At 44.6% G+C, this 25,545-nt stretch overlaps 1 protein-coding gene across 2 annotated transcripts in view; it reads right to left on the minus strand.

Annotated features, from left to right (window-relative positions):
- The window catches only part of LOC115156053 (canalicular multispecific organic anion transporter 2), a 71,822-nt gene that overhangs the window by 23,382 nt on the left and 22,895 nt on the right, over positions 1–25,545 (minus strand). For both annotated transcript variants that reach the window (XM_029703272.1, XM_029703281.1), the window contains exons 2-7: positions 17,637–17,813; positions 16,463–16,588; positions 12,442–12,573; positions 10,282–10,407; positions 9,843–9,904; positions 9,444–9,575 (exon numbers count right to left, since the gene is read on the minus strand). In XM_029703272.1, coding sequence (XP_029559132.1) covers positions 9,444–9,575; positions 9,843–9,904; positions 10,282–10,407; positions 12,442–12,573; positions 16,463–16,588; positions 17,637–17,813 — 755 coding nt within the window. The remainder of the gene's footprint in view (positions 1–9,443; positions 9,576–9,842; positions 9,905–10,281; positions 10,408–12,441; positions 12,574–16,462; positions 16,589–17,636; positions 17,814–25,545) is intronic.

Raw genomic sequence — 25,545 nt, forward strand, 5'->3', positions numbered from 1 at the left:
ATTATTATGAGCCGTCCTCCCCTCAGCAGCCTCCACTGAAATCAATCCTAGTGTGACTTGGATTTAAAGGATAAGTGACTGGTGCAATAATAAAATGGTGTGAGGAAACTCTCTTGCCCATGTTTACACCAATCCAATGTGTTTTTCACTTCAGTAGAATAATCAAGTATCTTTACCGTTATACGTGACAAAGACAAATTAAGTCATTTGACATGTTTATGTAATATTAGAGACTGACTGTTTTCAAATAGAGTTCAGAAAAACAGCTGCAACAACATAAGCACAACACTTCTTCACAAATCTATAATTCCACAGCCAGAAAGCTTTTTGTGTGTGTGTGTGTGTGTGTGTGTGTGTGTGTGTGTGTGTGTGTGTGTGTATTTTCTGGTTAATCTTCAAGAAGACTCTGCGTTCTAGAGAAGTGTTCATTCGGTTTCTCAAGCCTGATGACAGGCGGAATATTCTCTCCAATAACGCCTGGGATGCAAGGGCAGAAACCAGATCCAGTACCACAGGACACAGCTTTGGATAAACAGCCTGCCAGCACTGGAGAAGGGACTCTCGAAACATGTCTCCCTTTACCTCTTCCAGGTATTTCTGCAGCTCACAGAGGGCACTAAATGCCGTGCCAGGTTGACCCTCTGGCTGGACAATGACCACAGACACAATCTTCGATGTGAGGAAGCTATATTTCTAATGCACTTTGGTCAAGATGCTTGCTGGATTCATCTTCCTGGGGTCCTGCTGCTCCACGTCTATACTCTCTGATTTGCTGAAGTACAAAAGATTCTGCTTCCCTCATCAGTGGCTCCATCTTTGTTGATCAAAGTGTCAGAGACACACTTGGACCCATCAGGCAAGCTGCTGCAGGGGTTGGATCGAAGTTGGCTGCCAGAGGATTCAGTATGCATGCGAAGTGCTCACACAGTGACTTCAGGAGGACATGTGCCAACTGTTTTGCAACAGTAGTTGACTGCAAGTATGCCTCAAGGTTGAGAAAGCACAGCACCGCATCAGACAGTGACTGGCTGTCAGTTTGAAGTTGGTCAGTATGGATTGCGAACTGCTCAAGCAACTTCACAAGTTGTTCTAGCTCGGCCCAGTCATGTGCCGTGCTCGCCCTCGAATTTCTTCCCTGTTAGCTACAGAGCGAATTCTCTAGTGTAAAAAATAAATAAAATGGATGGGTCTGTGGACCCATATAGACACTAAAACAGTGTTAAATTAACACACTGCTTAGTGTAAAGCCTTATTAAAATACACTGCTCGAAAAACACTTAAAATACACTGCTCGAAAAACACTTAAGGGAACACTTAAACAACACATCCTAGATCTGAATGAAAGAAATAATCTTATTAAATACTTTTTTCTTTACATAGTTGAATGTGCTGACAACAAAATCACACAAAAATAATCAATGGAAATCCAATTTATCAACCCATGGAGGTCTGGATTTGGAGTCACAGTCAAAATTAAAGTGGAAAACCACACTACAGGCTGATCCAACGTTGATGTAAAGTCCTCAAAACAAGTAAAAATGAGGCTCAGTAGTGTGTGTGGCCTCCACGTGCCTGTATGACCTTCCTACAACGCCTGGGCATGCTCCTGATGAGGTGGCGGATGGTCTCCTGAGGGATCTCCTCCCAGACCTGGACTAAAGCATCCGCCAACTCCTGGACAGTCTGTGGTGCAACGTGGCATTGGTGGATGGAGCGAGACATGATGTCCCAGATGTGCTCAATTGGATTCAGGTCTGGGGAACGGGCGGGCCAATCCATAGCATCAATGCCTTCCTCTTGCAGGAACTGCTGACACACTCCAGCCACATGAGGTCTAGCATTGTCTTGCATTAGGAGGAACCCAGGGCCAACCGCACCAGCATATGGTCTCACAAGGGGTCTGAGGATCTCATCTCGGTACCTAATGGCAGTCAGGCTACCTCTGGCGAGCACATAGAGGGCTGTGCGGCCCCCCAAAGAAATGCCACCCCACACCATGACTGACCCACCGCCAAACCGGTCATGCTGGAGGATGTTGCAGGCAGCAGAACTTTCTCCACGGCGTCTCCAGACTCTGTCATGTCTGTCACGTGCTCAGTGTGAACCTGCTTTCATCTGTGAAGAGCTCAGGGCGCCAGTGGCGAATTTGCCAATCTTGGTGTTCTCTAGCAAATGCCAAACGTCCTGCACGGTGTTGGGCTGTAAGCACAACCCCCACCTGTGGATGTCGGACCCTCATACCACCCTCATGGAGTCTGTTTCTGACCGTTTGAGCAGACACATGCACATTTGTGGCCTGCTGGAGGTCATTTTGCAGGGCTCTGGCAGTGCTCCTCCTGCTCCTCCTTGCACAAAGGCGGAGGTAGCGGTCCTGCTGCTGGGTTGTTGCCCTCCTCCACGTCTCCTGATGCACTGGCCTGTCTCCTGGTAGCGCCTCCATGCTCTGGACACTACGCTGACAGACACAGCAAACCTTCTTGCCACAGCTCGCATTGATGTGCCATCCTGGATGAGCTGCGCTACCTGAGCCACTTGTGTGGGTTGTAGACTCCATCTCATGCTACCACTAGAGTGAAAGCACCGCCAGCATTTAAAAGTGACCAAAACATCAGCCAGGAAGCATAGGAACTGAGAAGTGGCTTGTGGTCACCCCTTGCAGAACCACTCCTTTATTGGGGGTGTCTTGCTTATTGCCTATAATTTCCACCTGTTGTCTATTCCATTTGCACAACAGCATGTGAAATGTATTGTCAATCAGTGTTGCTTCCTAAGTGGACAGTTTGATTTCACAGAAGTGTGATTGACTTGGAGTTACGTTGTGTTGTTTAAGTGTTCCCTTTATTTTTTTGAGCAGTATATTTCCCGAGTGCCTTGCCTTTCTAGTTAATAGTAAAGTTACCATCCATGACTATACTTGTTAGAGACAGACATATGGTTGTTGAATTCATCCATTTTCGGTCCTATGGACTTCACCAAGTGAAATCCTAAGCAAATATGTTATCATAAAAAAAACATTATTTAACAAAATTAGTTATTTACATAAGGTCTTATTTTAAGGGCCTAGATTTACCCCATTTTGTATTTTTGTTAACTTTTATTTATTCAGGGGACCTCAATGAGCCCAGGGTCTCATTTACAATGGTGTCCTAAGGACAACGATAAAACAAATTCAAAATGAACTACAAATGACAGAATCAACACATGTTCAAACACCACAAATAAAATGATTTCAATACAAACAGTTGCAATTCTCATTAAATTAATTCAACATTGAAAGTCCTAAACTGCCCTAGAGGGGGGGGGGGGGCACTAAACCTGAAGGCGTAGTTACCTAGTAGTGAAGTTAGGTAAGTCGGTCGGTTGTGTAGCAGAGCTTTGGAAATAAAAAGGGAGTAATGAAGTCATTTATGGCTCTTTAATGAGGACCAGCCAACCTTTTGATACAGGATGCATTGATGCATATTAAAACGGCCACTTGCAATAAAGTGAAGGGCGCTATGGTAGACAGCATCCAAAGTTTTAAGAGTGGTGGCTGCTGCATTCCGATAAATGCTGTCACCACAGTAAAGAACTGGCAGGAAAGTTGACTATACAATCTGCTTCCTGCTGTTTAGGGAGAGGAAAGATTTTTCTATAAACGAAGCCTACTTAAATCTCAGCTTCTAAACTAGCTCATCCATATGTTTTAAAAATGTCAAATTATTGTCAATCCAAAAGCCCAGATACAGTATATTTGGAAAGTATTCAGACCCCTTGACTTTTTCTACCTTTTGTTACGTTACAGCCTTATTGTAAAATGTATTAAATTATTTTTCCTCATCAATTTACACACAATATCTCATATCGACAAAGCAAAAACAGGTTAAGACATTTTTGAATATTTATAAAAAATAAAAAACGTATTTAAATAAGTATTCAGACACTTTGCTATGAGTCCCGAGATTTAGCTCAGGTGCATCCTGTTTACATTGATCTTCCTTGAGATGTTTCCTCAACTTGATTGGAGTCCACCTGTGGTAAATTCAATTGATTGGACATGATTTGGAAAGGCACACACCTGTCTATACAAGAACCAACAGTTGACAGTGCATGTCAGAGCAGAAATCAAGCCATGAGGTCGAAGGAATTGTCCGTAGAGGCCCAAGACACGATTGTGTCAAGGCACATGTCTGGGGAAGGTTACCAAAACATTTCTGCAGAATTGAAGGTCCCCAAGAACATAGTGGCCTCCATCATTCTTAAATGGAAGAAGTTTGGAACCACCAAGACTCTTCCTAGAGCTGGCCGCCCGGCCAAACTGAGCAATCAGAGGAGAAGGGCCTTGGTCAGGGAGGTGACCATGAACCCAATGGTCACAATTTTGCTAACTGGGTGATTTCTCTCTCCTATTGTGTTTTCCAACCAAGACCAGAAATGAAAAGACACTGACTCCTCATATTAAATGCTCAAAAGGTGCTGGACACTGCAGTGGTTTCTATCCTAACAAAGGTGCTGGACACTGCAGTGGTTTCTATCCTAACAAAGGTGCTGGACACTGCAGTGGTTTCTATCCTAACAAAGGTGCTGGACACTGCAGCGGTTTCTATCCTAACAAAAGGTACTGCACACTGCAGTGGTTTCTATCACGCTCGCACACTCCAGTACTCAGAGCTCATAAAGACAACTGATCTCTCAACTGTTCTGGGAAAGAGTTGAAAGGGGAAATTACTGTTGACTAAGGCTGTGTAACTTTAAACATGAGCATGAGAAACCATTCTCTACACATTCATACTACTGGGTCAATATTGTTGTAAAAAGGAAAATAAAGAAAGAAGTGATTTTTAAAATCAGTAAAAAATTAATAATTTTAAACATGTTATTGAAATTTGCAGGTTTCTCTTTTCTTTGTACCTAGAAGTAGTGCAATCATTGGAAGCCTTTGAGATAAGAATCACCAAATAGAATGTGTCCATTCCAGGAAAGACTAAGGTAATTGAGCAACGGTACCCAATGTTCATGTGGATGTTAATCTCTCCCTGTGAGCCTTGGCCTGCTCCACATTCCTGTCTCCCTCCCTGTGAGCCTTGGCCTGCTCCACATTCCTGTCTCCCTCCCTCTCTCCCTGTGAGCCCTGGCCTGCTCCACATTCCTGTCTCCCTCCCTCTCTCCCTGTGAGCCCTGGCCTGCTCCACATTCCTGTCTCCCTCCCTCTCTCCCTGTGAGCCTTGGCCTGCTCCACATTCCTGTCTCCCCCCCTCTCTCCCTGTGAGCCTTGGCCTGCTCCACATTCCTGTCTCCCTCCCTCTGTGCCTCCCTACATCCCTTGCCTCACACTCCCCCACTCTCCCTCCTAGCCTTGGCCTGTCCCCCCCATCTAAATGAGGAAAGATGGCGCCGATAGAGATGGCAGCTTCGCTTCTAGTCCTTAAGAAACTGTGCAGTATTTTGTTTATGTATTATTTCTTACATTATTAGCCTAGAAAACCTTAAATGTTATTACATACAGCCAGGAAGAACTATTGAATACAGTGAGCGAGTTGGGGAACGGGCGGGCCAAAAGGAAGTGTATAGGAGATGTTGTACCCACTGTGACTATTAAAACCTTCCCTAACCAGAAACCGTGGATTGATGGCAGCATTCACGCAAAACTGAAAGCACATCCCACCGCATTTAATCATGGCAAGGCGACTGGAAACATGACCGCATACAAACAGTGTAGTTATTCCCTCCGTAAGGCAATCAAACAAGCAAAGCATCAGTATAGAGACAAAGTGGAGTCGCAATTCAATGGCTCAAACAAGAGACGTATGTGGCAGGGTCTACAGACAATCACGGATTACAAAAAGAAAACCAGCCCCGTCTTGCTCCCAGAAAAATTAAAACAACTTCTTTGCGCGCTTTAGGACAATACAGTGCCACCGATACAGCCCACTACCAAAGACTTGGGCTCTCCTTCTCCGTGGCCAACGTGAGTAAAACATTTAAATGTGTTAACTCGCAGGGCTGCCGACCCAGACGGCATCCCTAGCCGCGTCCTCAGAGCATGCGCAGACCAGCTGGCTGGTGTTGCTTACGGACATATTCAATCAATCCCTATCCGAGTCTGCTGTCCCCACATGCTTCAAGATGGCCACCATTGTTCCTGTTCCCAAGAAAGCTAAGGTAACTGAGCTAAATGACTATCACCCCGTAGCACTCACTTCCGTCATCATGAAGTGCTTTGAGAGACTAGTCAAGGATCATATCACCTCCACCCTACCTGACACCCTAGACCAACTCCAATTTGCTTACCGCCCCAATAGGTCCACAGACGATGCAATCACCATCACACTGCCCTATCCCATCTGGACAAGAGGAATACCTATGTTAGAATGCTGTTCATTGACTACAGCTCAGCATTCAGCTTGAGACCCTGGGCCTTGACCCCGTCCTGTCCAACTGGGTCCTGGACTTCCTGACGGTCCGCCCCCAGGTGGTGAAGGTAGGAAACAACACCTCCACGCCGCTGATCCTCAACACTGGGGCCCCACAAGGGTGCGTTCTCAGCCCTCTCCTGTACTCCCTGTTCACCCATGACTGCATGGCCACCACACGCCTCCAACTTAATCAAGTTTGCAGACGACACTACAGTGGTAGGCTTGATTACCAACAACAACGAGACGGCCTACAGGGAGGAGGTGAAGGCCCTCGTAGTGTGGTGTCAGGAAAATAACCTCTCAATGTCAGCAAAACAAAAGAGATGATCGTGGACTTCAGGAAACAGCAGAGGGAGCATCCCCCTATCCATAAACAGGACAGCAGTGGAGAAGGTGGAAAGTTTTAAGTTCCTTGGTGTTCACATCACAGACAAACTGAAATGGTCCACCCACACAGACAGCGTGAAGAAGGAGCAGCAGCGCCTCTTCAACCTCAGGAGGCTAAAAAAATGTGCCTTGTCACCAAAAACCCTCACTAATTTTTCCAGGTACACAATCGAGAGCATCCTGTCGGGCTGTGTCACCGCCTGGTACGGCAACTGCACCACCCACAACCGCAGGGCTCTCCAGGAAGGCCAAAAAGATCATCAAGGACAACAACCACCCGAGCCACTGTCTGTTCACACCACCCAGAAGGCAAGGTCAGTACAGGTGCATCAATGCTGGGACTGAGAGATTGAAAAACAGCTTCTATCTCAAGAACATCAGACTGTTAAACAGCCACCACTAACACAGAGAGGCTGCTGCCTACTGTATCCTGTATCCTTCACTATCTATTTACTATCTTTACTATCTGTTGCATCTTAGCCGCTCTGTCACTGCTCATCCATATATTTTACACTTAAATATTCTCATCCCATTCCTATAGTAGACTGTGTGTATTAGGTTTTGTTGTGGAATGTGTTAGATATTAGGTTTTGTTGTGGAGTTGTTAGATATTAGGTTTTGTTGTGGAGTTGTTAGATATTAGGTTTTGTTGTGGAGTTGTTAGATATTAGGTTTTGTTGTGGAGTTGTTAGATATTAGGTTTTGTTGTGGAATGTGTTAGATATTAGGTTTTGTTGTGGAATGTGTTAGATATTAGGTTTTGTTGTGGAGTTGTTAGATATTAGGTTTTGTTGTGGAGTTGTTAGATATTAGGTTTTGTTGTGGAGTTGTTAGATATTAGGTTTTGTTGTGGAGTTGTTAGATATTAGGTTTTGTTGTGGAGTTGTTAGATATTAGGTTTTGTTGTGGAGTTGTTAGATATTAGGTTTTGTTGTGGAGTTGTTATATATTAGGTTTTGTTGTGGAGTTGTTAGATATTAGGTTTTGTTGTGGAGTTGTTAGATATTAGGTTTTGTTGTGGAATGTGTTAGATATTAGGTTTTGTTGTGGAATGTGTTAGATATTAGGTTTTGTTGTGGAGTTGTTAGATATTAGGTTTTGTTGTGGAATGTGTTAGATATTAGGTTTTGTTGTGGAATGTGTTAGATATTAGGTTTTGTTGTGGAGTTGTTAGATATTAGGTTTTGTTGTGGAGTTGTTAGATATTAGGTTTTGTTGTGGAGTTGTCAGATATCAGGTTTTGTTGTGGAGTTGTTAGATATCAGGTTTTGTTGTGGAGTTGTTAGATATTAGGTTTTGTTGTGGAGTTGTTAGATATTAGGTTTTGTTGTGGAGTTGTTAGATATTAGGTTTTGTTGTGGAGTTGTTAGATATTAGGTTTTGTTGTGGAGTTGTTAGATATTAGGTTTTGTTGTGGAGTTGTCAGATATCAGGTTTTGTTGTGGAGTTGTTAGATATCAGGTTTTGTTGTGGAGTTGTTAGATATCAGGTTTTGTTGTGGAGTTGTTAGATATTAGGTTTTGTTGTGGAATGTGTTAGATATTAGGTTTTGTTGTGGAGTTGTTAGATATTAGGTTTTGTTGTGGAGTTGTTAGATATTAGGTTTTGTTGTGGAGTTGTTAGATATTAGGTTTTGTTGTGGAGTTGTTAGATATTAGGTTTTGTTGTGGAATGTGTTAGATATTAGGTTTTGTTGTGGAATGTGTTAGATATTAGGTTTTGTTGTGGAGTTGTTAGATATTAGGTTTTGTTGTGGAGTTGTTAGATATTAGGTTTTGTTGTGGAGTTGTTAGATATTAGGTTTTGTTGTGGAGTTGTTAGATATTAGGTTTTGTTGTGGAGTTGTTAGATATTAGGTTTTGTTGTGGAGTTGTTAGATATTAGGTTTTGTTGTGGAGTTGTTAGATATTAGGTTTTGTTGTGGAGTTGTTAGATATTAGGTTTTGTTGTGGAATGTGTTAGATATTAGGTTTTGTTGTGGAATGTGTTAGATATTAGGTTTTGTTGTGGAATGTGTTAGATATTAGGTTTTGTTGTGGAATGTGTTAGATATTAGGTTTTGTTGTGGAGTTGTTAGATATTAGGTTTTGTTGTGGAGTTGTTAGATATTAGGTTTTGTTGTGGAGTTGTTAGATATTAGGTTTTGTTGTGGAGTTGTTAGATATTACCTGGTAGATCCTGCTGCACTGTCGGATCTAGAAGCATAAGCATTTCACTACACTCACAATAACATCTGCTTACCATGTGTATGTGACCAGATTTGTCTCTCTCCCTACCTCTCCCTACCTGTAAGCCTTGGCCTGCTCCACCTCCCTCCCTGTCTCCCTCCCTGTCTCCCTCCCTGTCTCCCTCCCTGTCTCCCTCCCGGTTCTAGACCATTTCAACTGGGGGGGCCAAGCTGGGGCCAGTTGTACTGTTAGAGGGGCCAGTTACATTTGACGTTATTGTTGTCATATCGTTTTCTTCACTGCATTGCAGGCATTAGCAGGCAAAAGACCATGTTCATAATTATCATCGTTGGCACTGTCTAATAACGGATGTAAAAAAAAAACGATAGCAAAAAAATTGTTATGTAAAAATGATTTCATACTCCACATTTAGGGGGGCCACAAGGGGGTCCAAAACTGCCCCCCCAGAACCGCTAGTGGTCTCCCTCCCTACCTGTGAGCCTTGATCTGCTCCAGGTCCCACTCTCTCAGCAGCTTGGGGACGACCTCCTCTGAGCTGTCCCTCTTGTTCAGTGACCACAGGTCTTTGGCTTCCAGGGGGTTCTTATAGCCTTTGATGGCCATGCTGGGACAGGGAGGGACACAACGCATTAGTGGAACTTGTAAAGAGAGGGTTCTGGGAAAATACTTGATCAGTATCCAAGAAACCACTGCACAGAGAGAAGACTGCTGTTAGCAGTTCCATTCATTATTGATCAAATGTACCGATTAATTGTTGGAATAACATACGTGAATATGAAGTAGCTACAAGCCATACAAATATATAGGACAGACACTGATGATGAACGGGACATACTTGTTATGCATGTGTGTATGGGGGAAATGGTTTTACCTAGTGAACCACCAGAAGGTCATTGTGGAGAGGAAGCCAGCGGTCGATTGAGGACAAGGATTCTGAGGAGAAAATAACAGAGTAAGAAGATAGTAAAAAAACACACACATTGTGGCCTATCCTTCCGGGGACAAGAAGTCCTCACACATTGTGGCCTATCCTTCCGGGGACAAGAAGTCCTCACAAGAATAGTAAAACAAGAAAATATTCAGACAAGTGAGGACATTTCGCCAGTCCCCACAAAGAAAAAGGCTATTTTAGGCTCAAGGGTTACAATTAGAGTTACGGGTTAGGTTACAGGTTAGGAGTTAAGGTTAGGGATTTGGGGTTAAGGTTAGGAAAAATTGGATTTTGAATGGGAATCAATTGTTTGGTGCCCACAAGGATAGTAAAACAAACGTGTGTGTGTGTGTGCGCGCGTGTGTGTGTGTTGACTCACGGGGTCTGTGTCTACGTTGGAGAAAAGGGGAGGTTTCTCGTTGAAGCAACAGAGGATCAGCTGTGATACGACCAGAGTGAAGTAGAGATAGAAGGTGATGAAACGCAGCTTGTCTGGAATCTCATTCTGAAACACAAGACAGGAGAAATACTTCATTGACCCGTTGGAGGACATTTCGTCATGAAAGCCATTTCTTAAAAGGAGTTTGACAGACACTAAAGCTGGGAGGAACACTACATGATTGTGGCCCCGATTTGTCTGTCCCAGACAAGTTTGAAAGATCTGAGACACAATCCCCCATGTCGTTGCCTACTCGGGGCGGGCGGCCGTCACCGACGCTCGTTTAATGTGAGCGGGTCGGAGATACAATCGGAGGCTACCGATCCAGTCTCTGAGCAGTCCCAGACGTCGCCATATTTTCAAACCTGTTTCATTTTATCGGCACAAAATCTGCAATTCCCTTGTAGTGTGAGATGTGCAACGACAAGTTTTGAGAACGGTGATCAGCAATAGCCAATGAGAGCTCTGAAGTTCACAAGCTATGTTATTCAATTCAGAACATTGGACAACAGACCTACTATTTCTCAACTCTCTCCCTCTCTTTGTCTCTCTCCCTCGCACTTCCTCTCCCCTTGCTCTCCACACAGCCTCATCCCTGCCTAACCCCCAAAACAACGTCCCTGCGTAAACCCCCAAAACAACGTCCTTGCCTAACCCCCAAAACAACGTCCCTGCGTAAACCCCCAAAACAACGTCCTTGCCTAACCCCCAAAACAACGTCCCTGCGTAAACCCCCAAAACAACGTCCCCCCTAAACCCCCAAAACAACGTCCCTGCCTAACCCCCAAAACAACGTCCCTGCCTAACCCCCAAAACAACGTCCCTGCCTAACCCCCAAAACAACGTCCCTGCGTAAACCCCCAAAACAACGTCCTTGCCTAAACCCCCAAAACAACGTCCTTGCCTAACCCCCAAAACAACGTCCCTGCCTAACCCCCAAAACAACGTCCCTGCCTAACCCCCAAAACAACATCCCTGCCTAACCCCCAAAACAACGTCCCTGCGTAAACCCCCAAAACAACGTCCTTGTGTCACGTCCTGGCCAGTATAAGGGTTAATTAGTATTGTAGTTTGGTCAGGACGTGACAGAGGGTATTTGTTTTATGTGGTTCAGGGTGGTGTGTTTGGTTAAAGGGTGTTTGATTTAGTATTTCCGGGGTTTTGGTTTATAGTCTATGTTTATGTATTTCTATGTCTAGTCTGGTGAGTGTGTTTCTATGTTGTGTTGATTGGGGTTGGGACTCTCAGTTGAAGGCAGGTGTTGTCTATCTGCCTTTGATTGAGAGTCCCATATATTAGGGTGTGTTTGTGGTTGTTATTTGTGGGTGATTGTTCTGTGTTGAGCTTAGGCTTTGCCAGACTGTTTGTTGTCGTTCGTTCGTTTGTTTCTCGTGTTTGTTATTTTTGTATTCCTTTTTTGAAGTTAATAAATCATCAAAATGAGCATACACGTACCTGCTGCGTTTTGGTCCTCCTTCACCGACGACAACCGTGACACCTTGCCTAACCCCCAAAACAACGTCCCTGCGTAAACCCCCAAAACAACGTCCCCCCTAAACCCCCAAAACAACGTCCCTGCCTAACCCCCAAAACAACGTCCCCCCTAAACCCCCAAAACAACATCCCTGCCTAACCCCCAAAACAACGTCCCTGCGTAACCCCCAAAACAACGTCCTTGCCTAACCCCCAAAACAACGTCCCTGCCTAACCCCCAAAACAACGTCCCTGCGTAAACCCCCAAAACAACGTCCCTGCGTAAACCCCCAAAACAACGTCCCTGCGTAAACCCCCAAAACAACGTCCCTGCGTAAACCCCCAAAACAACGTCCCTGCGTAAACCCCCAAAACAACGTCCCTGCGTAAACCCCCAAAACAACGTCCTTGCCTAACCCCCAAAACAACGTCCCTGCCTAACCCCCAAAACAACGCCCTTGCCTAAACAACCGTAAGTTCTTTAGCTAGGAAAGGAGGGAGGAGAGGGAGAGAATGATGGAGGAGGGGGGCGGTAAACCCCTTTTGAGAGAGGCAAGGGATGAAGGAGAGAGCTGGAGGCAGATGGAGACATCAGAAAGTACAAGTTAGGGGAAACCTTGATCTCACCTTGGCCTGTAGGATCTTGGAGCGGAAAGGCACGATTGCACACAGCACCGACAGGAACCAGAATATAAAGAGAATCCCTGAAGACTGGACCCCTCTCAACCTCTCAAACTGGATCAGAAACGTAGCTAGCAACTGAGGGAGAGAGGAGAGGGAGGGGTTGAGTTAACACGATTTAGATAAGCACAGAAACACAACGGACATGTAAGGACCATCTCAGCTCACTCTCCTTCACTCACTTATACATAGGGTATGAGAGAGAGAGAGAAACCATTGTGAACCAACACAGCAACTGCTCCACAATGATTCCTGTGAATAACAGCACGCGCAATGGGCTTACTTTCTACAGCGTAGCATACTGTTAAGGCTACTGGTATACAATGACAATCTAATCTTCTACCAACATAACGATACATAGATGATGGATTGACTCTGACAAGTTATGTATACATACACCCCCCTCAAGCACAACCTCCCGCCCTCATAGAATTAACTCCAAATAATGTTTACGGCCACAAATAACAAGAACCGTAGTGAGCCTGTGTTTATAAACATGGATATCAACTCTGCCACTTCAGCATGCTTTTGTGGCAGTCGATACCACGCAGGGCTACTGGCCAGAAGGTTGAGGGTTCGCCGACCACCACAGACGAGCTCCCTCTCTCTGCCTGTTTCATTACACTACGATCAGAGAAGTCTGCAGACAAATCATCAGCTAGGAGGAAGTTAGAATCAAAATGCTGAACATCTATATTTATAATTATATGAAATATACTGTATGCACCGAATGTAACACCAACAGGTTTCTTTGGGGACTACCCTCCCATTGCCACAACACAACCAATAAGCAAAGCATACCGACTTTGGGCACTTCGATATCACGGTTTGAAGCGTTAGGTTTTAGGTGCGCGAGGAATAGCCGCTCGTATTGGAGCTTCTTGAGCTGCGCGTCTCACTGTTCTTTCATCTCAGCTGCCTATCAGCTATTCCTATTTGTGTGGATTCATATTGAAACATTTGTATGCTAGTTAGCCTATAGGAGGTCTGGACAAACTAGCCACCTACCACTATAAATGGTGGATAGAGGGCAGGATAGAACAGACTGGTAGACTATATTGACCTGTGGTATAGTAAACGTTAGTTAGACTGGTAGACTATATTGACCTGTGGTATAGTAAACGTTAGTTAGACTGGTAGACTATATTGACCTGTGGTATAGTAAACGTTAGTTAGACTGGTAGTCTATATTGACCTGTGGTATAGTAAACGTTAGTTAGACTGGTAGTCTATATTGACCTGTGGTATAGTAAACGTTAGTTAGACTGGTAGTCTATATTGACCTGTGGTATAGTAAAAGTTAGACTGGTAGAGGAGTGCATAAGGGAAGTACCAAAACACCTTGATATAGGGGAGGTGCATGCAAGCAGATTATGAAATGTGGCTAGGATGGAATAAATTACATAGTAAAACATGAAAAAGGCGAATGTAAATCAGGAAAAAAAACACACAACCCTCCCCTGTGCCCAACAGAAACACACAACCCTCCCCTGTGCCCAATAGAAACCACACTACCCTCCCCCTGTGCCCAATAGAAACCACACTACCCCTCCCCTGTGCCCAATAGAAACACACTACCCTCCCCTGTGCCCAATAGAAACACACTACCCTCCCCTGTGCCCAATAGAAACACACTACCCTCCCCTGTGCCCAATAGAAACACACTACCCTCCCCTGTGCCCAATAGAAACCACACTACCCTCCCCCTGTGCCCAATAGAAACACACTACCCTCCCCTGTGCACAATAGAAACACACTACCCTCCCCTGTGCCCAATAGAAACCACACTACCCTCCCCCTGTGCCCAATAGAAACACACTACCCTCCTCTGTGACCAATAGAAACACACTACCCTCCCCTGTGCCCAATAGAAACCACACTACCCTCCCCCTGTACCCAATAGAAACACACTACCCTCCCCCTGTGCCCAATAGAAACACACTACCCTCCCCCTGTGCCCAATAGAAACACACTACCCTCCCCTGTGACCAATAGAAACACACTACCCTCCCCCTGTGCCCAATAGAAACACACTACCCTCCCCCTGTGCACAATAGAAACACACTACCCTCCCCCTGTGCCCAATAGAAACCACACTACCCTCCCCCTGTGCCCAATAGAAACCACACTACCCTCCCCTGTGCCCAATAGAAACCAGACTACCCTCCCCTGTGCCCAATAGAAACCAGACTACCCTCCCCTGTGCCCAATAGAAACCAGACTACCCTCCCCTGTGCCCAATAGAAACCAGACTACCCTCCCCCTGTGCCCAATAGAAACCAGACTACCCTCCCCTGTGCCCAATAGAAACACACTACCCTCCCCTGTGACCAATAGAAACACACTACCCTCCCCTGTGCCCAATAGAAACACACTACCCTCCCCTGTGACCAATAGAAACACACTACCCTCCCCTGTGACCAATAGAAACACACAACCCTCCCCCTGTGCCCAATAGAAACCACACTACCCTCCCCCTATGCCCAATAGAAACACACAACCCTCCCCCTGTGCCCAATAGAAACACACTACCCTCCCCTGTGACCAATAGAAACACACTACCCTCCCCTGTGCCCAATAGAAACACACTACCCTCCCCTGTGCCCAATAGAAACACACTACCCTCCCCTGTGCTCAATAGAAACACACTACCCTCCCCTGTGCCCAATAGAAACCACACTACCCTCCCCCTGTGCCCAATAGAAACACACTACCCTCCCCTGTGCCCAATAGAAACACACTACCCTCCCCTGTGCCCAATAGAAACACACTACCCTCCCCTGTGCCCAATAGAAACACACTACCCTCCCCTGTGCCCAATAGAAACACACTACCCTCCCCTGTGACCAATAGAAACACACTACCCTCCCCTGTGCTCAATAGAAACACACTACCCTCCCCTGTGCCCAATAGAAACCACACTACCCTCCCCCTGTGCCCAATAGAAACACACTACCCTCCCCTGTGCCCAATAGAAACACACTACCCTCCCCTGTGCCCAATAGAAACACACTACCCTCCCCTGTGACCAATAGAAGAAACCACACTACCCTCCCCCTGTGCCCAATAGAAACCACACTACCCTCCCCTGTGACCAATAGAAACACACTACCCTCCCCTGTGCCCAATAGAAACACACTACCCTCCCCTGTGCCCAATAGAAACACACTACCCTCCCCTGTGCCCAATAGAAACACACTACCCACCCCTGTGACCAATAGAAACACACGACCCTCCCCTTTGCCCAATAGAAACCAGACTACCCTCCCCCTGTGCCCAATAGAAACACACTACCCTCCCGTGCCCAATAGAAACACACTACCCTCCCCTGTGCCCAATAGAAACACACTACCCTCCCCTGTGCCCAATAGAAACACACTACCCTCCCCTGTGACCAATAGAAACACACTACCCTCCCTTGTGCCCAATAGAAACACACTACCCTCCCCCTGTTCACAATAGAAACCAGACTACCCTCCCCTGTGCCCAATAGAAACCACACTACCCTCCCCTGTGCCCAATAGAAACACACTACCCTCCCCTGTGACCAATAGAAACACACAACCCTCCCCTTTGCCCAATAGAAACCACACTACCCTCCCCCTGTGCCCAATAGACACACACTACCCTGTGACCAATAGAAACACACTACCCTGTGCCCAATAAAAACACACTACCCTCCCCTGTGACCAATAAAAACGCACTACCCTTCCCTGTGACCAATAAAAATGCACTACCCTTCCCTGTGACCAATAAAAACACACTATCCTCCCGTGACCAATAAAATGTAAAAAAAACACTAAAATAAATACACTTGACAACCCTCCCCTATTTTGGACCACCGCAGTAAATGTTGAACTGTCCCTAAGCAACAAGACCCCAAAAAGAAGGTATTTTTTCCAGGAAGTGAGTTGAACGCTGTACTGTATGTTTACAATGCCAGGTCCTGTTGGTCGTGTATGCGTACCATGGTAATGCCAACCACCAGCGGGGTAACGAAGTAGATGGGCGGCTGTGTGTGTCCCTGATGCAACTCATTGAAGGTGCCGAAGAGATCTGTCCAACAAACGATCCACAACACCAACGCAAATACCTAGAGGAGGAGAGGAAGATAGAGAGAAAGACAGAGACCCCAAACTGAGTAGGAGTCATTTGTTCAAAACACATCTAAAGTGTCTGAACAAGCTTGTATGCATGTCTGCTCCGTTTCCTAGTACTGGTCATTAGCCTGTCTGATAAACATTTCCACAATTCCCTTATCGTGGATCAACTAACTAATCTAATATGGGCACGACACAGGAAATTAATCTCAGGCACCAAACAGGATTACATCGAGAAAGACAGAGAGAGATGGAAACAGAGAGAACCAGAGAGACAACCATGTATGTCTGCTCCGTTTCCTAGTACTGGTCATTAGCCTGTCTGATAAACATTTCCACAATTCCCTTATCGTGGATTAACTAAAGCCTCTTAAGGATCTGACCTTTTTTTTATTTTTTCGCCTAAAATGACATACCCAAATCTAACTGCCTGTAGCTCAGGCCCTGAAGCAAGGACATGCATATTCTTGATACTATTTGAAAGGAATTGATTCAATGAACCATTGCATTTCTGTTCAAAATGTTGTATCAAGACTGCCCAAATGTGCCTAATTGGTTTATTAATACATTCTAAGTTCATAACTGTGCACTCACCTCAAACAAAAGCATTGTATTATTTCACTGTAAAGCTACTGTAAATTGGACAGTGCAGTTAGATTAACAAGAATTTAAACTTTCTGCCAATATCAGATATGTCTATGTCCTGGGGGGGAAAAAGAGAGAGAGAGAGAGAGAGAGAGAGAGAGACAGAGGGAGAGAGAGAAAGAGATGGAGAGAGCAGCACAGTGTGTGGTGAGACAGAGACACAGAGAGAGAGAGAGACAGAGGGAGAGCGAGACACAGGGAGAGAGCAACACGGAGAGCGACACGGAGCGAGAGAGAGAGATGGAGACAGCAGCCCAGTGTGTGGTGAGAGAGAGAGACAGCAGCCCAGTGTGTGGTGAGAGAGAGAGAGACAGCAGCCCAGTGTGTGGTGAGAGAGAGAGAGAGAGAGAGAGAGAGAGAGAGAGAGAGAGCGCAGCCCAGTGTGTGGTCCCTCACCGTTTTGACTCTGTTGAGGACAGACATCATGATGTAACCCATGTTGTTCCTCTGGAGGTAGAAGAGGTAGGGGGGGCAAGCCAGCCACAGGTACACACAAGGCAGCCATGACAGCACTGACAGCTGGAAACACTCCGGCAGGTCTGGGCTGTCTGTGTGGAACGTCTGATTGGCTTCCTGGAATCAAATAATATGGCGACCAATGGGATGAGACCAATACCCTGTAAAATGTCAAATCATCAAACAAATATCTAGTGGGGCCTATGTGAATTACCCTATAGTCAGAACCTATGAGGACAATATGGCCGGAAGAAGAGCACTGTACAAGCCAATGGAATAGGGTGTCATGAAGAACTTACCCAGGTCTTGTTTGACCTCCCAGTAGTCAAGCCACTTTTCTCCTCTCTGACCCCTGACCCCAGGTCATGTTTAACCGTGTGGAATGTTGCATGACATCAGCTGGCTCAACAGCCGGGAGGGGGAGACATGCACGCAGACATAATAATCCTCTCTCTTATTACAACTTCTACGGTTGCTACTTTACTTATTACGTAGATAGAGATAGTCCTGGAGACTTCCATGGAGGGGAAAAACACAGCTTTGGGGGTTGGGTTGCATCATGGACACTAAGAACTAAGTAGAGAAACTCAAGGAGACATTGGGAAGCTTCTTGAGATACTTAAACAAAAACAGCATTACTCTCAAACTCAGCATATTTAATCCCATGCTGCTTAAATAATATGCTCAAATCGTTTTGCATGTCTTCTTGAAATGGATCCAAGCTGAAATTAAAATACAGAAAGCTAGGTGTGCTGGGTTTCTCACGCTCAACAGTTTCCTGTGTTTATCAAGAATGGTCAACCATCCAAAGGACATCCAGCCAACTTGACACAACTGTGGGAAGCATTGGAGTCAACATGGGTCAGTATCCCTGTAGAACGCTTTCAACACCTTGTAGAGCCCATGTCCCGACAAATTGAGGCTGTCCCAGAGTCTGTTTGGAATAGGCTATTTCTTTCTCGACAAGCTGACCAATAGAAAAGGTAAACATTTCTTCTATGGGGACAGTAGATTGACAGGCTAGTGATTTTGATGTTGGTTACTTGTCTTGTTGTCTGAGAAAAAGTTAATCTGGACAGTCATTCAAACATCTTCAAAGTGCTCATCAGAATTAGGTAAGAATTATCACATCCTAGATGTGCATGTACTGTAATTATGAATTACCATCATCTAAATGGGATTTCTGTCATTCTGAGCACCGTGGGTGGACGCCCTAATCAGGTTACTCACCCAAAGCATATGCGTACAGTAAATTAAAATGTTGCTGGTAAAACGTCTGGCGCCACAACGGAAAGCATGATCCACCATCACACGTCTACTCATCTTGTGGTTTGTAGTATCAGACAGTGCAAACAAATACTGCTTTAAAATGACATCTAAGCAATTGAGTGAAGCGTATACAAATCACTATTTCACAGGCTACCTCAAAAGACCTCTGTGAAAAGGCAGGATCTTTGCACTTCAGGCTAAATACTATGTAACAACTGTGAATGCGGAACAATATCTTGAATATTTCTGTATTTATTGCCTATGGTCATAATTAGCTATCTTAATATAGAATGGAGTTAAGTGAATTAAAACAGAGTCAGTGAGACTGGACAACAAGGCTGGGACTCATAACGGACACAAATTACGTCTAATTATATTTCTGTCAGGGTTTATGTCCTTTTAATCAAATTTGGGCAAATAAATTAAATATATTACAGGTTGGTGTACTTACAGTATGCAAATAAGGTTACTTGCCAGTCTAAGTCAGTTATAACTCCTAATGACAGTTGCTATGTCAGTCTTATGACAGTGCTATGAAGGCATTTTTATACTTTTTATTTAACTAGGCAAGTCAGTTAAGAACAAATTCTTATTTACAATGACAGCCTAGGAACAGTGGGTTAACTGCCTTGTTCAGGGGCAGAACGACAGATTTTCACCTTGTCAGCTGGGGGGATTTGATCAAGCAACCTTTAGGTTACTAGTCCAATGCTCTAACCACTAGGCTACCTGCTGCATCATAGCATACCTAAACAGAACCAAAGTGCTAGCAGTTTTGTGAGGCCTGAAAAACAATCCCAAAAACCTGTGAGTATAGAAGCTTTTTGTGGCTCAGTTGGTAGAGCATGGTGTTTGCAACGCCAGGGTTGTGGGTGCGATTCCCACGGGGGACCAGTACGGAGAAAAAATAATAATAATACAATTTTAAAAATGTATGAAATGTATGCACTCACTACTGTAAGTCGCTCTGGATAAGAGCATCTGCTAAATGACTAAAATGTAAAATGTTACCGTCAATAGCTAAAAGGAAGCAGCTATATCACAGAGACAGGAGAGTATGGAAGCTTTTTGTTACCATCAATAGCTAAAAGGAAGCAGCTATATCACAGAGACAGGATATTGTATCAAACTCCATATCTGCAGTGTTTCAGGACCAGCCAGTGGTGAATGCATTTCAGGACCAGCCAGTGGTGAATGTGTTTCAGGACCAGCCAGTGGTGAATGTGTTTCAGGACCAGCCAGTGGTGAATGTGTTTCAGGACCAGCCAGTGGTGAATGCGTTTCAGAGTGAACAGAGTAGAAAGAGGCCCACCCCCAGATAAAACACAGCTGCCTATGTTTCTGCCTGTCAACACACCTATGAGGGGTGTGTGTGCCCTAATCATGCCTTTTCTCACCACCATACACATTAACTAGAAGTCTACAGATGGCTTAATTCTACCTTAAATTCTAATGCGCAAATTATAAAATCAACATCATGTTTGCAATTCCTTTTCCTCAATGGGTATGCATTTTTTTGTGACAAAATTCAAAGTTATAAAATGCATTATCATTTTCATGATTGAGTATGGATAATGTCTGCCAATTTGATAAATAAATGTGTGTTTAATATTTCATTTCCATGGTACTATCCAGTACAACACTGTCACATTTAAAAACAAAATGCTTTAAATGACAAATAATTTCTCATGTTTGCCATTTCATTTCCTTGTTGTGATTACCATGAACTGGGACAACAAGAAGAGGATGAGGTGAAGCTGTACTATATACACCCACACACTGAATAACGCAGATAATCTTTGCTATGCTGGAAAATGAGAGGCATGCACAATTATCCATCACCCATGATTTTATTAAGGATATACCTTACTGTACCCTTGGTGACCTGTGATAGAGACATTGTCCTAAAGGTAACAGTCATTCTTGTTCTTAGAAATACTTGTGTTCAACCAAACAAGTTACTATCTACAAAGTGTTCGACTACTGTAGGTTTCCTTGATAACGTTTTCCAACACATAGGATTGCAGAAACTTATTGAATAGCAAGAACATTTCTATATTGTTGTTATGTTAGCAGGACATCTTACACGGAACCCAATCCGGCTGTGCACCGCGCGTCTTCGTGCATAAATATATACTCTGAACCAATGACATTCATTTGGGGACAGGTCGAAAAGCATTAAACATGTATGGCAATTTAGCTAGTTAGCTTGCACTTGCTAGCTAATTTGTCCTATTTAGCTAGCTTGCTGTTGCTATTTAATTTGTCCTGGGATATAAACATTGAGTTGTTATTTTACCTGAAATGCACAAGGTCCTCGACTCCGACAATTACTCCACACATAAAACTGTCAACCGAATCGTTTCTAGTCATCTCTCCTTCCAGGCTTTTTCATCTTTGAACTTACATGGTGATTGGCATCTACACTTTCATCATAGTATTACCACGACAACCGGCAAAACATTTCGTCTTTCAATCACCCACGTGGGTATAACCAATGAGGAGATGTCACGTGGGTACCTGCTTCTATAAACCAATGAGGAGATGGGAGAGGCAGGACTTGCAGCGCAATCTGCGTCAGAAATAGGAATGACTTCTATTTTAGCCCTTGGCAACGCAGACGCTCGTTGGCGCCAGCGCGCGCAAGCAGCGTGGGTGCAATAATTGAATAACATGGATTTCTAAATTTATTTTGCAACACTCGCACACGCGACGTGTCCGGTATGGTCAGCATGTTACTGAACATGTGACTAGTGGGAACAAAGTGGCGCTGTAATTGACTGAACACGTCAAGCAGTTCAGGGACAATGGATAATCCTGCCCTCTTCCTCCTCATCAGTACAGTTACAAATATCAGTACTATCATTGGGGCTGATATTCCTTTTCAGTTTCTATCAGATCCAGAGACAGGTCATAGGTCATCAGCCAGAACCGCCTGTGAAAAAGGAGCACAAATTATGCAACAAAAAAAAGGTTAGCATGGATGGAAACCTAAAAGCACAGATTTTCAACGTCCAATTCAATTCAGATATCCTACTGTTTTGTTATTGTTCACAATAACTGTATGCTCCGGTTTAGTGCATGTTGTCATAACCAATCATTCATTCACTCAATTTACCCAAGTGTGGTCTTATTGAATAGTTTAATGAGGCGTTATAGCACAGGTAGGGATGACAATGTTCACTGTCTCCCATTTGGCAAGAAAGAGGAACACAGAACTAGACTAACCAATTGTACAAATCCATTGCTCTTTAGTCCATGAAGGGAAGTAGCCAAGTGCAGACCATTGGAAGAATGGTCATCTTGTCCCTTACAATCTTTGGTACTGTCCCCTGTGGGATTCAATACTGTAACATTTACAATATTTACTGGCATGCAAACAACAGCTTGACTTGCAATAAACAAAATGGCACATACAAGAGGATCATGGGACTACAATATGAACAGAATTAGATTTCATTTTACTGTGGACACTACCATGCTGTAGAATAGCCCTTATACTGAGGGAGTTTAATTAAGCTGGACCAGGGTGCACCGGGCTGTGGCCCGTCACGTGAACAGGCAAAAGCAGTGAGGTCAAGTCGCCAGGTCGTATTGTCAACAAGACAGCATGGCTCATCGCTCAGAAACACACATGTATTTGACTTGTAATTAAGGCAGCCCCCCGCACCTCTCTGATTCAGAGGGGTTAGGTTAAATGTGGAAGACACATTATAGTTGAATGCATTCAGTTGTACAACTGACTAGGTATCCCCCTTTCCCTAATGACTTTCAAACAGTGTGCACAGTACCTACCTCTATGCTTGCAACCTCTGCCTCCTCTCTATCCAAGTAGTAGTACCTGATATGGTACTACTATATACTCCTGAGGTGATGACCTGTTGCACCCTCGACAATCACTGTGATTATTATTATTTGACCCTGCTGGCCATCTATGAACATTTGAACATCTTGGCCATGTTCTGTTATAATCTCCAGCCAGCACAGCCAGAAGAGGACTGGCCACCCCTCATAGCCTGGTTCCTCTCTAGGTTTCTTCCTAAATTCTGGCATTTCTAGGGAGTTTTTCCTAGTCACCGTGCTTCTACACCTGCATTGCTTGCTGTTTGGGGTTTTAGGCTGGGTTTCTGTACAGCACTTTGAGACATGAGCTGATGTAAGAACGGCTTTATAAATACATTTGATATGGGATACCTACACTACTCTCCTGCGGCCACATCTGGAACTCCTAAACAAACAGACGGACACAGACACACACACATACAGTGTGAGAGCAGGGCCAATTTTTTACAAAATGTTATATTGTACATGTGATGTTACACTATATATTCTGATGACATGCTTTCAGATAATTCCCTTGTTTTTGAATAGCCACATACTCCACAGGGGATCACTAATGGTAACTTCAGTCCATCATAGCTTGCTAGCTATTTGTAGTAGAAAATAAATAACCAATGCTAGTTATCAAGCTAATTATTTCAATGCACCATCCAAATGAGAAATGACTTACCACTTACCGTACCTCAAGGCGTTCCACGATGTCTTGTTGTGAAGGTAGCTGGCTAGCTAGCTAACGTTAGCCAGTAGTGTTAGCCTATAGTGCCTCTTCATAGCCAGCTAGCTATCTAGCCTACTACAGGTAGCTAGCTACATAAACTCAGCAAAAAAGAAACGTCCCTTTTTCAGGACCCTGTCTTTCAAAGATCATTTGTAAAAATCCAAATAACTTCACAGATTTTCATTGTAAAGGGTTTAACACTGTTTCCCATGCTTGTTCAATGAACCATAAATAATTAATGAACATGCACCTGTGGAACGGTTGTTAAGACACTAACAGCTTACAGACGGTAGACAATTAAGGTCACAGTTATGAAAACTTAGGACACTAAAGAAGCCTTTCTACTGACTCTGAAAAACACCAAAAGAGAGATGTCCAGGGTCCCTGCTCATCTGCGTGAACGTACCTTAGGCATGCTGCAAGGAGGCATGAGGACTGCAGATGCGGCCAGGGCAATAAATTGCAATGTCCGTACTGCGAGACGCCTAAGACAGCACTACAGGGAGACAGGACGAATAGCTGATCGTCCTCGCAGTGGCAGACCACATATAACACCGGCACAGGATCGGTACATCCGGACATCACACCTGAGGGACAGGTACAGGATGGCAACAACAACTGCCCGAGTTACACCAGGAACGCACAATCCCTCCATCAGTGCTCAGCCTGTCCGCAAAAGGCTGAGAGAGGCTGGACAGAGCTTGTAGGCCTGTTGTAAGGCAGGTCCTCACCAGACATCACCGGCAACAATGTCGCCTATGGGCACAAACCCACCATCGTTGGACCAGACAGGACTGGCAAAAAGTGCTCTTCACTGACGAGTCGCAGTTTTGTCTCACCAGGGATTCGCGTTTATCGTCGAAGGAATGAGCGTTACACCGAGGCCTGTACTCTGGAGCGGGATCGATTTGGAGATGGAGGGTCCGTCATGGTCTGGGGCGGTGTGTCACAGCATCATCGGACTGAGCTTGTTGTCATTGCAGGCAATCTCAACGCTGTGCATTACAGGGAAGACATCCTCCTCCCTCATGTGGTACCCTTCCTGCAGGCTCATCCTGACATGACCCTCCAGCATGACAATGCCACCAGCCATACTGCTTGTTCTGTGCATGATTTCCTGCAAGACAGGAATGTCAGTGATCTGCCATGGCCAGCGAAAAGCCCGGATCTCAAGCCCATTGAGCTGGGACCTGTTGGATCGGAGGGTGAGGGCTAGGGCCATTTCCCCCAGAAATGTCCGGGAACGTGCAGGTGCCTTGGTGGAAGAGTGGTGTAACATCTCACATCAAGAACTGGCAAATCTGGTGCAGTCCATGAGGAGGAGATGCACTGCAGTACTTAATGCAGCTGGTGGCCACACCAGATACTGACTGTTACTTTTGATTTTGACCCCCCCCTTTGTTCAGGGACACGTTATTCCATTTCTGTTAGTCACATGTTTGTGGAACTTGTTCAGTTTATGTCTCAGTTGTTAAATCTTGTGTTCATACAAATATTTACCCATGTTAAGTTTGCTGAAAATAAATGCAGTGGACAGTGAGAGGGCGTTTTTTTGTTGCTGAGTTTATAATAGTCAATTAGCCATATTAGCTAACTAGTAGTAGTCCCCTCCGCTGAGCTTTATAGTCCTCTCCCGCGAACTCCTCGCACACACTGGCTGTTCTTCATTTTCCTGGTGAGTTTCTTACTGGTTGTTGTTGCCAGTACAGCCCCAAAACACGTCACATCGATACCGTATGCCTCATTGATCGATACAGCTACAACCGAAGATGACTGTTGCCAGCAAGCACAGTCAACCTCTTCCGCCTCACGTTAACAAAACCCCTCCCGCAGCGTTTGATGATCAACACACGTCAAAAACTATATAGCAAATGAGGAAACTAAAGTCTTAAACCACACACAGTATGGAAAGGAATTATCAATTGCCAATTGATAATTAATTTAGTTTTTGTCACAACTCAGGCTAATCATAACAAGGAAATGAAATGGAAAACATGAGAAATGTAATTTAAGTTTAAGTTA

The sequence above is a fragment of the Salmo trutta genome, chromosome 2 (genome assembly GCF_901001165.1).
Source record: "Salmo trutta chromosome 2, fSalTru1.1, whole genome shotgun sequence".
NCBI lineage: Eukaryota > Metazoa > Chordata > Actinopteri > Salmoniformes > Salmonidae > Salmo > Salmo trutta.